At 46.9% G+C, this 13,321-nt stretch overlaps 1 protein-coding gene across 2 annotated transcripts; it reads right to left on the reverse strand.

Moving 5' to 3' along the window:
- Positions 1-468: 468 nt before the first annotated feature.
- On the reverse strand, positions 469-13,120 carry RBM47 (RNA binding motif protein 47). Of its 2 annotated transcripts, none has more exons than XM_032334142.1 (4): positions 11,964-13,120; positions 10,909-11,112; positions 8,122-8,330; positions 469-3,266 (listed from the first exon to the last, which is right to left on the reverse strand). In XM_032334142.1, the coding sequence occupies exons 1-4, from the start codon at positions 13,087-13,089 to the stop codon at positions 3,033-3,035; spliced, it is 1,773 nt and encodes a 590-aa protein (XP_032190033.1). In that variant the 5' UTR covers positions 13,090-13,120; the 3' UTR covers positions 469-3,032. The 2 variants fall into 2 exon arrangements, with proteins under 2 accessions (XP_032190033.1, XP_032190031.1); XM_032334140.1 differs by having other exon boundaries at positions 10,909-11,115.
- Positions 13,121-13,321: the final 201 nt, after the last annotated feature.

The following is a 13,321-nucleotide window of genomic DNA, read 5'->3' on the forward strand; positions in this document are numbered from 1 at the left end:
TGCTAACCTTGCTGTGCACCGAGAAAATGAGGAACGCAAGGCTTTGGTTTCTGAATGCAGTGAGGGACCTTCAGGTCGCCCAGCACTTTCACGAGATCACCTAACAAACTCAGTGTCTCGTCAGCGGCCTCCATTTAGAGGTCTGAGTGTGGAGCTCTTGGGATCATAAACTTGAGGACTCACAGCAGCAACAGGCTTAGCCACACCCTACCCAAGTCCAGATGTTGAATATAATTTGGGTGCTAAGCCTTCAACCACCTAAGCTCAAGTCTGAGGATACGGATAATTCACAATTTTTACTTAAAACCCATCTTCAATGTAATTCCAAGCCAAAAACATGATAGTAACTTGTTGGTTACTCTGGCTGAAAATACTGAACTAGTTGTTTTCTTCCACTTTGAAAGGGTTTCTCTGGTCTTGTTAGGGAAAAAAAAAATCAGTATAAGGAAAACACAATTTAAAATAAGGTCTGGAAACTGCTTTAAAGAAAGCTTTATTTACTACATACATCCTAAGAATGTATTGTAAATGGAGGAAAATCTAAATAAATTTAAAAGCTTTTCAAATACAAAGCAACTAAAGATAACTAAACTGCTAACATGTTTGAAAACAGAGAACACTAAAGCTTTTTTTTTTTTTAATATTTATATAGTTTGTTCTTAACCCTAAAAAAAAAAAAGTTCACATTTCAAGTTATAAACTTACCTCAGTAGTGTATGTGAAATGGTTTTGAAACAGAAACAGACAGACCATAGAGAATAGGCTCACCAAAATCTGTTTTTAGGGTAGTTTGGTAGTTGCCATGTTGAGATACCAATTTTTTTTCTTTTCTTCTCATTATCTTTTTTTTTTTTTTCTTGCAAATAATTTACAGGTATATGTAAAATACAGTAAGACCACTGGGTCAGAGTCTCATCTAGTGAACCTCTGCGACAATCCTTCATTGGAAGGAGTTCTTTCACGCTAAGTCAAGGGACGAGGATCTGATCCAAATTGCATTTAGTTGATGACACAGTCTGAAAGGTTCGATGCAGCTTGCTGGGTACATCACCAGGAACATTGCACAATCATCTTATGTCATTTAAGAACGATGGAAAGAAATGTTAGAAATGTTTAAAGGCCTTGGTAGGCACTCAATAATTTTATAGAATAGTTAAATAAATATTGCTTATATATAAAAAATTCATCCCACCCTAAGATGAGGGGGAGGGAAAAGGCATTTGGGAGTTTTTTAATTTAAATTTTAAGACAAAACTAAAATATTTGCTAAAGGCGTGATCCTCTTATTAATCCATAAATAAGAATTCAGCCATTAGCAAAAATTCAGTGAGTTCAAAGATTTTGTAGATCTCTAATGTGACATAAACACACAACTGTGTCCTTGCTACCTATTGCACAGCTCAATTCCTTGATGGAGCCTTTAAAAAAGTTCCAAGTTGATGTATTTCGTAAAGCAGATGACAACCTTATCATTTTACTGTATTTTACATTCACTCTGCTGAACAAAAGCCTGGAAACAGGCACAACACTGCAACAATACATTTACTTCCTAATAATAAAACTTTTTAATAACATTGAAATAAAACGGTTTCACTCTGCATTAAACTCTATACCATGAACTTCCGCAACAACTGAAAACCAGCATTAGATTATGTACAAGCTATCTTTTAACTTCTATAGGTCTCTCCTCCTCCTCCTGGATACGCACGTCCCAAGTCAGCTCACCTACCACGTGCACAGCAACGGAGGAAAGCCCTGCTCAATAAACATAGTATTACCAACACCCTTGACGACCACAGACATTTTGCATTGAAACATGGTAAGTCAGCTAGAAGCATAACTTTCTGCGACAAGAGTCTCTGGGGGCCTTGTCGACAATAACATTCACTGTCTCTATAAACTCATACTTCAAAAATGAATAAGATAAAAGCGTTAGAAAAGGAACTAAGGTTTTATATGAGACATTAAATAACTATGCAAAGATATCTTATGGAAACTATTAAAATCTTGTGCTTATGCATACTCTGCTATTGAAAATACCTCCCCAACCGAAAAAAAAAAAAAAAAAAAAAAAAAAAACCCAAAAAACAAAAAACCCAAACAAACGAAACAAAAACCCCCAACAAAAAAAAACCCCACAAAAACCCAGAAGAAGTATAAAAGCTATCAATGCTTTCTCTATCAGAGTAATTCATTTGCCCTAGACTTGCCAGACTCGGAGGTGGGGGGTGGGGATAGGAAGGAAGTAGGGGGGTAGGGAGGCAAGACACATGGAGAAGAAAGGGGAAACAGGGTAATGTGGCAGGTAAGAGCTTTCCAGTGTTTGGACTCAGAAGTGTGACAAGTCTTTTCAACGTGGGCTTAAGGAGAGATCAAGTGTTTCTTTAAAAAAAAAAAAAAACAAAAAAAAACCAGAACCGTCATAGATAACACATGGTAACACCGTCACCCCTTAAAGCCAGCTGAAATAGAGATTCTACTCACTTTAAAATTGCACTTTCCAGTATAACTTTTAAAATAACATTTTATGTAGTATTTTAAAGCACTATTGTTTGTATCTTTAAATATTGAATATATTTTTCAAAATAGTTCCCTAGCTGCTCAAGTGTGCTTTTCCATATATAGTTGATATATTATTGAAGGTACTACAAAATAGAAATCTCTGGAGTGCAGAAGTTAAGAAAATAACCTTCATACTGAAAATATATCCTTAAAAATACAAAAACAAAAACCTCTATACAAATATACTAACGCGTACAAATGTCTGAGAGATGGTATTAAGGCACGAACCGTCGCGAGTCTCTTAGAAATGTATGAACAGGGTCTGCTAAGTGGAAAACAGTCTTTAAAAAACAACAACAACAACAACTAGTGGAAACTTCATGAATATAAAATCTTTCAGGATGATACTGGATAACATTCTTCACTTTCAGGTTTCAGGAGTGCGGTAATGCCGCACGTTCTTTCTTCATAAATAGTAAAGTGTTCCTTCAGGGGTAGTCTGTGGTCTGCCTGCACTCTCCTCGCCAGTGTCAGTATGTCTGGTAGACGTCGTGGATGGGCACTGGGATAGCAGCGGCGGGGAAGGCCTGAGGTATGTAGCCCGCGTAGCCTCCGTACACGGCAGCGGCCGCATTCTTCTGTAGTGTGGCGATCGTGGCAGTGGCCGGAGCAGCGAACGGGACGTAACTGGCCCCGTAGATTCCAGCAGTGGGAATTCTCTGAACGTTCGGAGCCACTGTGTACACGGGGGTAATTGGGCGGCCCTGAAGGGGGAGACACAGAAAGGCCCCTTAATGACCGCGCCCATGGTGCCCTTCCCATGGCGTCAACCCGTGGACTCATTCTTCCCATTCCTGGAAGGGGACAGGAAGAGGTGAAGGCAAACGTTTTCATTCTCAGGGCAAGGAGGCAGACGGGTAAAATAAATAATTATTGTAAGAGAAGGTGGTAAGGGCCATTAAGGTAAGCTGGAGATGTTGCGCCCTCAAGTCAAGGCTCCTGTGAGTTCAAACGGTCAAAATGACAGAACTGCCAAGCTAAGTTTAAATACTTTGGAATCTTCCATCTTGCCATTCCTTTCCAACGGCAAGGAAGTTGGGAATCTACCCTTTGCTCAGCTGATCTCACTGTAATTAAAAATATGGTCCGGGGGCACCTGGGTGGCTCAGTGAGTTAAAGCCTCTGCCTTCGGCTTGGGTCGTGATCCCAGGGTCCTGGGATCGAGCCCCACGTCGGGCTCTCTGCTCCGCAGGGAGCCTGCTTCCTCCCCTGTCTCTCTCTGCCTGCCTCTCTGCCTACTTGTGATTTCTCTCTCTCTATCAAATAAATAAAATCTTTAAAAAAAAAAAAAAGAAAGAAAAAAGAAAAAAAAATACGGTCCATAAAATATATGCCAGTACCTCCACTTTTCCTTAACTGAAGGAACATGGTGCTTCAAAAACGGGAGAGGACAACCAACTGTGACAATGTTATGGAACCCAGTGTATAGATCTCCACAGGGGCAGCTTTGGAAGCTGTGACCTGAAAACCCTGCAACCACATATAATTTTCAGGTGGTGTCATTGATGACTTTGACCATCTCTCACCTAAGATAGGATACCCACGACGCATACGGTTGACCCTCAAATAACCGGGGTTTGTTTGAGGATCTACTTCCATGTGGATTTTTCCCACTATGCAGCACAGTACCTATATGTATTTTCTCTTCCTTATAATTTTTCTTACCTTATGACTTTCTTACTGTAAGAATACAGTACCCAATCCATGTAACATATAGAACGTATGTTTCATCGACTGTTTATTTATCAGGAAGCCTTCCAGTCAACAGTAGGCTGTCAGTAGTTATGCTGCCATGGAGTCAAAAGTTACATGTGGGTTTATGTACAACTGCGTGGAGGGTGGGGGAAGGTGGGCACACCTAACCCCTGCGTTGCTCAAGGTCAACTGTGCAGATGGCTGTAGAGGCTCAGAAAAGGAACTAACTCACTTGGGAAGTTGGAGAAAGCAATGTTGGAAGCAGAGACATTTGAGCTGGGTCTTGAAGGATGAGGAGGAGTTTCTGCAGGAGAAGGCAGTAGGGAACGGCTAGCTCACTCACTAAAGCTTCCTTACTGCAGACACCACCTCGGGCTCCATCAGAGTCCCGGCTACTTGCTCTCGATTCTACCTGAAAGTCTAACATGCTACATTTCCCGAGCCAACAGGTGTAAAGAGTAAAGACGGCAGCTCAGTATTTCCCAAAGGGTTTGCTCCAGAACCAGTTCCGTGAGATGCTTTATGGCAAGGGGGATTTGTGGTGAAAGAAACACATGCTTAACAAAATACCTAGTATGCCTTGCGTTCCTCACAATGCCCTGCAGTAAATGCCTATACGGCCTGTCTGTCTTCGTGCATCTTCAAAATAAACAATTCGGGATATACGAAATGGAGAATTCAATTTTTAAAAATGAGTTCTTCCTGGATTTTTGTAAGGGAATTAGTTATCTTTCCCTAACAAAATTTGCAAATGAGTCATAAAATTACGTTCAAAGGCGACTCACCCAAAAAAAAAAAAAAAAAAAAAAAAAGGCGACTCACCATCGAAGAGCCATTTTTGCTACCGTAACCAAAATAATAATTATACTAAATGATAGTAACAACCGAGGGACTGTGTTCTGCTGGGCACTATTCTAAGTGCCTTATTTGTATGACGTTCTGGAATCATCCCAACTACCAATGAAGCCGGTACTATGATTAGACGGAGAGGTCTGATGTGTTAAATGACTTGCACAAGGTGACACAGCTTTTAAGCAAAGGAATGGTGACTCTGGAGCCTGCACTTTTAGCCCTGTGTTAGCTCATCTCCTACAACACTAGAACAGCAAAGATCTCATGGGCAAGAAAGAAACTTCAGAACTGGGAAGTCGGTGTCTTAAAGCAAGACACAAGCCCTCTTTTCCAAATGGGCAGACATATATTCAGTGACAAATGCACGAAGGGATGAAATTGCAGGGAAGGGGACATCCGAGAGAAACCTCTCCATGTGCTAAGGTCGAGCTCAACACCTAGGCCTGGAAGGGTTGAGCATGGGGAGCTGGCGGAGGAAGGAGCAGAGGAAGAGACCTCATCAAGGGGAAATGCCTATCCCTGTTCTACTTATACCAGAGGTTTGTGAAGATGGAGAACTCTCTGAGAAATAAATTTTAAAAAAGGTCTATGCCAGTAAATGTTTTCTTCCGTTACTTACAAAGCCTTTATGAAGTGGAGGATATAAAGTGGCTGAGCAGGAACATGCCTGAGCATGTGCAAGATAGAGGAGAACGACCGAAGGTGTTCCACAGGAAGGTTCTAGAAGTAATGCTGGGAGCAGGTTTCTAGTGTGGCTCCACTCGGAAGAGTGTTCTAGTCACTCATCAGCAGCACTTAAAATGCTCCTTCCGCTGCTGCAATTTGGCAGAGAATACAGGGGTGGGGACAGAGAGCCAAACGTTCAGAGAGCCCAGGGTCAAAGGACTCAGAGGGAGGATGCAGAGAACCGAGACTGGCGGGTGGGCACCGAGGCCGCTCAAAAGAAGTCATTCTCAAGTTCAAAAGTAATAGCTCCACATATGTTGAAGGACGGGGTTGGGGGGGGTGGAATCTCCATCAGAATAAACTGATCATCACTGTCTACTGAGCAAACTCATAAGCAAAGACTCGGAACAGAGACCCTGATGGCAACACCGAGTGGAGACTGGTCAAAGACCGAGAATAGCCTGGAACGGTGAATACAAGAACGGGAATCTGGGACACCACGCACCACGGACAAAGTGCACGAGTTTCTTAGTCAAGGGAACTCTGACATTATTACCAGAATTCCACTAAATACTATTTGGAGGTTATTGTAGATATTTACAGTCAGGCCACAAGCCGTAGCTACGCTCAGTTGCCACTTAGAGTGTGAATCATTTATGACTTACTCCTTTTCCAGGTTCTCAAAAGTCCAGACTCAAGGAAGACTTGATGACACACCGACACAGGAATATATTTCAACCGGTATGACCCTTTCTGAAGAGCACAGTAAGACTGTGCACAGCAAGGGCAAAAGCGACACAAAGGCCATGTGATGGGTCCCCAGTCTGGCTCTATCTCAGCATCACTGGGTTCTAGAACCCCAGCCGAGTTCTACCCAGTGGGAGTCTTCAAGGTGCGAGTCTAAGAATCGGTTCTGTAAACATACTCCCTGGATAGTTCTGACCCAGTTAGGGAAGAGACCCCCAGCCTGGGTATCTGTGCTTCTTGACTAAGAAGGTATCTGAGAGCCACTGCCTCATGAAAAGTAGCTTTAACATGATTTTTTTGTTTTGTTTTGTTCGGGAGAATGACGTATCATCTATAGGTATTCCCTATGTGCTATGCGCTGATGATAAGAAGATACAAGATGTGACTCTCGGTCTAGAGGAGCTTCATGAGTTGGGAGACAGAACACAGCGGCAATCATTCGCCAAGGTATAGTGTGGGTAATGAGACATACAGGGGACAGGATTTCCAAGGCTACGGTGGATGGGGAAGATTCCACAGAAGTCACGAGACTGAAGACACCACAGAGTAGAGAAGCTGTGAGCAAAGGTGGGGAAGGAGGCTGGAACCTTGAGACTGGACTCGGAGGAGGAATGGGAACAGCTGGGTCTGGCTGGAGGAGACGGTTAAGGACACATTTTGTAACGTTTCATAGATCTCTATCTCTACAGGCAGTTCTCTCTCCACACACACTGTATATGGATATATAGGTTGAAATATTTATACACAGAAGGGGGCAGAGAGAACTTTACTTTTTAGAGATTTTATTTATTTATTTGAGATAGAGAGTGTGAGACAGAGAGCATGAGCTGGGGGGCTGAGGGAGATGGAGAAGCAGACTCCCCCACCCAGTAGGGAGCCGGATGCGGGGCTGGATCCCAGGACCCTGGGATCATGACCTGAGCCGAAGGCAGATGCTTAACCACTGTGCTCTGAGAACTTTATTTTAAAAAAAAAAAAAAAAAAAAAATTTATTGAGAGAGAGAGAGAGAGAGAAAGAGAGAGCTCAGGGTGGGAGTGGCAGAGGGAGACAGAAAGTCTCCAGCAGACTGCTCTGAGACAGAGCCCGACGTGGGGCTCGATCTCAAGACCCCAAGCTGAAATGAAGAGTCAGACACTTAACCGACTGAGCCACCCAGGCACCCTGAGAGAGAGAATGGAAAAAAAGAAAAAATCTTCCTCGAGCTGCAATTTGGAATGTGAAAGCGTGAGCTATCTCCCTGGACTTTGGGAGTCAGCCCCTTAGCAGTAAGAACAGGAGTTAAAAATTACCCAGCGTCATTAAAAAAAAAAAAAAAAAAAAGTATGTACACTATCATGACACTGTGAAGAATTACGTGTGTCATTTTTGTATATGGCTTCCCATCTTTAATCCAGTGATGACCTTAGGGTGGTACAAATATGATTTTGAATTTTTCTGTCCTGACATGATTTATAGGACCCATTTCTCCCGTCGCCCCATCCCAGGCTTCATCAGAGAGCGAGGCACACAGCTGATTGTCCTGCCGACCCGGAAATGAATCCATGCTAAAGAAGGGAGGCCTCCCACAAGGACGTTGAGAACCCCAGCCAGAGCTCTACCTGGAACGGTGGCGGCGTGGACACAGTGGGAATGACGGCGGCGGCGGCGGCTGCAGCCGCGGCGGCTGCGGCGGCGCTGGCTGGGTCTGGCTGCACGGCGATGGGGCTGATCATGTGCTCCATTGTGTGGATTTTCCCGTCCTCGATCATTTTAGGGGCTGGCGCTGCCTGAAACATGGAGTACTGGGCCCCGATGGCAGGGATGGCCACTGCAAGAGAAGGGACAAGGGAAAATGCGTGTCGCTTGAGAGTCCATGAGCGAGATCCATCCTTTCTTGTTATTTTGCAAAGCCAAGTGTGGTGGTCATGGGCCTCGCCGGCTAATTAATGCTCCCTGAGGCCAGGTAACAAGGTGCGAGCCAGGAGGAAGAGAGGGCAGCTGGCAGGTATGCTCTCCAGCTCCCTGCTCATCCTGCAGAAGAAGGAACCACGTGGGACCAATGGTGTCTCCCAACAGATGCTCACGGAGAGATCTCCAGAGTTAGGTCTCCACACCAACGTGTTTCCCATTGCCTCTACAGAGAACTCTAATCTGGAATCCCACTCTTGATTTCCTACAGCACAGGCAAGGGCCTTCTGATCGAGAGGAGAGGCTCAGAGTGAAACACGAGATCAGAGGCTCAAGGCCCCACCACCAGATGCGGGCGAGAGGGAACCGGCCCGCCCTCATCCCCCACCCGGCTCATTACCAGACCTGCCACCCTTTCACTTTCACGTTTTAAGAAACAGGTGCTGCTGAGGGTTTCCTTCTGGGAATTCAGAGGTCTGTGCATGCCTTCCCCACTCTGTTTTAGCTTTCAGCATTACTGATTCAAGCAAAAATACTTAATAAAAAACGGCAAATGCCCTCATCTTCTAATGTCCACTCATAGCAGCGAAGCAGGCAGAGTGACTGGTTTGGGGACAGGCCCCGCCAACTCAAAGATGTGATCTGTGAGTCAAGCCTCTATTTTAACCAGGGCTCAAAGAGACAGCAGGTAATAAATGCCGACATCTGATAAAGACAGGTACAAGGAAGAAATTCTAGCTCTGGTTTTGGAGGAGTCTGAGTACGTGGTACTATAGGTGTGCTGAAGGGTAAGCAAGAATATAAAATGCATAGAGAGTGTGCTTTCACGTTTTTTCTACAACTGTACGTATATTTATTCTACTACAAACTCACTTGACATAAGGTAAAGAGACAAATGATTGCAGGCTAAACCACGGTACGATCTTTCAATAAAATGGACCTAAAACTTTCACCAAATCCTTCACCTGCCTTTTCAATCACAGGGTCTGTGGTCATGTATTTCAGCAGTGCCCTGGTGTTTCTCCTAAAATATAAAGTCCTAATTTTCTGGATAAGCTAGAAAGAGAGGACATGGGGATGGGGACCTGAGGCGATGAGGAGTTTAAGCTACACTGGGATTTTACTGAGTAACTCTGGATCATTTTTGGCTGTCAGCCCGCAGGAATTTCTATGTCAGGCCCCAGGACACGACTATATGCTTAAAGATGGTCTAAAAGCTCTTTTCTCTAGTTAAATCTTAAATTATCACAACTTGCCAACAGGAGTCCCTTTTCCAACAGGAAGAAGTGACAGCTCCCACATCTAGGCTCTGTCTTACGGCATTAAGGACATCCATGATCAATTTAACAAACTTACAGTGTCAGTGGCATTTACAGGGAAATCCAGTGTAAGGAGTCACTTGACTGAGAATTTGCAACACTTTTTCACAGGCCAAAAAAAAAAAAATCGCTGGATTATCAAAAGGAAGCTCTACTGGGAAAACACTTTTTAAGCCCTATGTGGCAATGCAGATTCCTGGGATCTCTTAGCTAGGGAAAGGAGTGTATAATCCTCAACTAGAAGAAAGTTGGAGCAGCTGAGCTTTAGGGGGAGGATTCTCTCCAAGAGCTTTTCGATCTGCCCTCCCTGAAACCAGGAAGAGGGCTGGGGAAGGATGGCTCTGACTGTCCACAAATGAGGCTTCCCTACATTTGGACACCTGTGTGGTGTGAGCTGGTGCTACGCTGCCCTCGGGATTCGAGTTCTTCACAAGTTTGGATCAGAAAGACCTGCCTCCTGTTAGGTTGACCAATGGGCACTAGTCACAGGGGCAAACTGGTTTGTGGGGCTTGCAGGTGAAAGTAAAGTTCACGATTTCTGGCTTGAATTATATGAGTGTCCTTACTCCCAATCTACTGCTCCAGCAAGAGGGGGAAAGAAGAGTGCTGGGAATCGGAATCCAAGAAATGAGCACCTGCCAAAGCTTTCACTGCTGCCTTGTTCCCAGGTTTTCTGGCTTGTTCTAAGACCCTAACAAGGGACGCTTGTGTTTTGTGCTCCCGAAGAAATTTTTTACCCTTTCCACCAACTCTTGGAACCAGCGATCAGCCGTACCTTGTGGCTGCTGACTGCTGGTGTAGCAAAAGGCTTGAGGAGGGAGAAGACATTCTGGGCCTGCAGAAGATACAGAAGGATCTCCCAGTTTTCTGTGTCTTCTGCCACCCCTCCTCACCACTCCAACTCGGTCACAGATTGAGAAACAGGTTAACCACTGGTGACACCCACTGGAAAAACCCACCACTGAAAAGTTTGACTTGAACATGATCCAAGGTAGAAGAGCCCCTTAAGTTCTAGAGAAGGTGGCACAGAAGGCCAAGTCTTTGCCTGACCTCTGGCTGCCTGTGAGAAGAGGAACACACGTGTCAAAGAAGGAGCCCGAGGAAATCTTGGGGGTCACTTCAAAGACAGCGCTGGGGTTTCAGCTAAGTGGATATAGACTATCTCTGGTTTATACTGACCTGTACCAGGTTTAATGGCAACGGGATTGACAGCAGAGATTTCCAAATTCGGCACAAGCTCATATCCTTTTTCTTGTTGCTTTCCTTTCCCTTCATGATATCGGCTATATATACCACGGCCAGCCGAATATCCCCCGAGGTAGGAACCCCTGGGCCCTGGGGCTCTGTTGCCAGCCGCACCTCGACCTCGGCCTCGTATGCTGCCTGCTTGGAATAACAACACAAAAAATGGTGAGCATCCAACAGGTGACGGTACAAGAGGCAGACCTTAACTCAATATTCTCGGCGTTACGGTGTTTGCCCTAAGTCTAGTTGCAGGTGCTGCTCTAGAATGAGCTGGTAAGAGGCTTCCAACATTCTGTTCCAGCCTGGATTCGTATCCTAAGCACTTATAGTCATGCAAGAGATGAACTTACATGGGAAGTTCCTAGGACTGTGACTGCAACTTCAATAAAGAACAACATTCCTCAACTGCAAAGATGTTGTATCTGTAAGGGGATCTGCTGGCTCACCTTCTTCGTCCTATGGGTAAGAAAACTGGCAGAGGGAGGGTCAAGGGACTGATGAAAGTCACACAGCCAGTCAATCTGATGACAGCAGGACTCGGAACCTAGGTATTAGTTTCCCGGTGTAATGCCTGGTTTCACTCTATCCTAGCGAGTAAGTTAACTACCACCACCACGCAAACAACATCCTAAAGATTAATTTCACAAGGAGGCTTTAACTTAAGTACCCAGACACTGGCGGACTAGCCCCAGATCCGGTAGGTCCTGCAAAGGTAGTGTGCAAGAAAATGCTTGCATGCCCCCGTGATTGTAGGGCTCAGCCCATACAGAGGAATGACCTGCGTGTCCCCCAATGCTATGGAAGCAAATGCTCTACGTGCCCGTGAAGAAAAGACCCCAGAACCGACACCCAAAGGAGGGTGGGTGAGTAGGGCGGAGGAGCCCACCTAGCAGCTTAGCAAATTACAGCCACAACACCCCTGATGCTGCCCGGGCCATGTGGTTCTCGGCACCGCCCCCCCTCACCCCCACAGAATAGCCCCCACTAACCTTTCACAAAGTAGTCTCTGTTGGGCCCGATGAGCGCGTTGTAGGGGTAGCCGTAGTAAGCCAGCGTATAGGGGTCGCACGAGTACACGTAGCTGGGCTGCTGCACCGCCGCCTCCGCCACGCCGCCGCCCTTGGCCGCCTTCTGGTAGCGGGAGTACTGCTCCTTGTCCACAGGCTTGGCCAGCGTCACCTCGAGGCACGAGCCCTCCAGCTCAGTGCCGTTGAGGTTGTTCATGGCGTGCACGGCGTCCTCGCGGCTGACGAAGTGCACGAAGGCGTAGTCACGGATCTTCTTGACGCGCTCCACGCAGCCCGGGTTGAACTGGCCGAAGCTCTTCTTGATGGTGTCCTCCGTGGTCTCGATCATGAGGTTGCGCACGTAGAGGATCTTGACGGTCTCCATCACGTCCTCGTCCACGTCGATCTCGGGCTCGGCCCAGTCCACGGCGATCTGGTGGCCCCAGAGCTGGATGCGGCCGGGCATGAGCTTGCGGCGCGCCATGGCGGCGGCGCGGTGGCTCTCGTACTCGACGAAGGCGAAGCCGCGGTTCTTCATCTTGTCGGCCGCGCTGGCGTAGACGATCACGTCCAGCACGCCCTCGGTGACCTTGGCGATCTCCTCCAGGATCTCCTCGCGCTTCTTCATCTTGGGGATGCCGCCGATGAAGAGGCGGCAGTTGTCCACGCTGCAGCACACGCCGAGCAGGCGGCCCGGGCGGATCTCGTAGTTGTTGAGCTCGCGCACGGCGCGCTTGGCCTCGCTCTTGTGGCAGTACATGACGAAGGCGTAGCCGCGGTTCTTGCCGTCGAAGTCCATCATGAGGCGCAGCTCGTAGATGCGGCCCACCGCCTCGAACACGGGCACCAGCTCGTCCTCGTACACATCGCGCGGGATCTTGCCCACGAAGACCTCGCAGCCGCGCTGCGGGTGCGGGCCCTCCCAGCCGGGCGGCGGGCCGCCGTACTTGCGCTGCCCGTTCTCCTGCACCATGCTGTAGCCCGTGCGCTCCATCAGCGCCAGCAGCGCCGCCTCGTTGGGCGCGCCGGCCACGCCCTCCGGCACCTTGGCCGAGGACGCGGCGGCCGAGTCGCTGCTCATGGCTGCGGTGGAATCCTCTGCGGTCATAATGTCAAAGGCATCCACGGCTGCAGGAGACCTGGGGGCAGGGAGGAGGAGGCAGAAGGCAGGGTGAGTGTGGAGTCCGCACCGCGTCCAGCCCCAACCTGGCTACTTCATTCTTTTAAGACCTGCGAGACTCACGCCTTAACCGGCAGGTGGTTAGATGAGAAATAAATACAGCAGCTCGAACAGTGTCTAAATTAGCCAAGTTGTTTTGCCGGAAAAACCAGAAGGGACT

Source organism: Mustela erminea, chromosome 2, assembly GCF_009829155.1.
Source record: "Mustela erminea isolate mMusErm1 chromosome 2, mMusErm1.Pri, whole genome shotgun sequence".
Classification (NCBI taxonomy): Eukaryota; Metazoa; Chordata; class Mammalia; order Carnivora; family Mustelidae; genus Mustela; species Mustela erminea.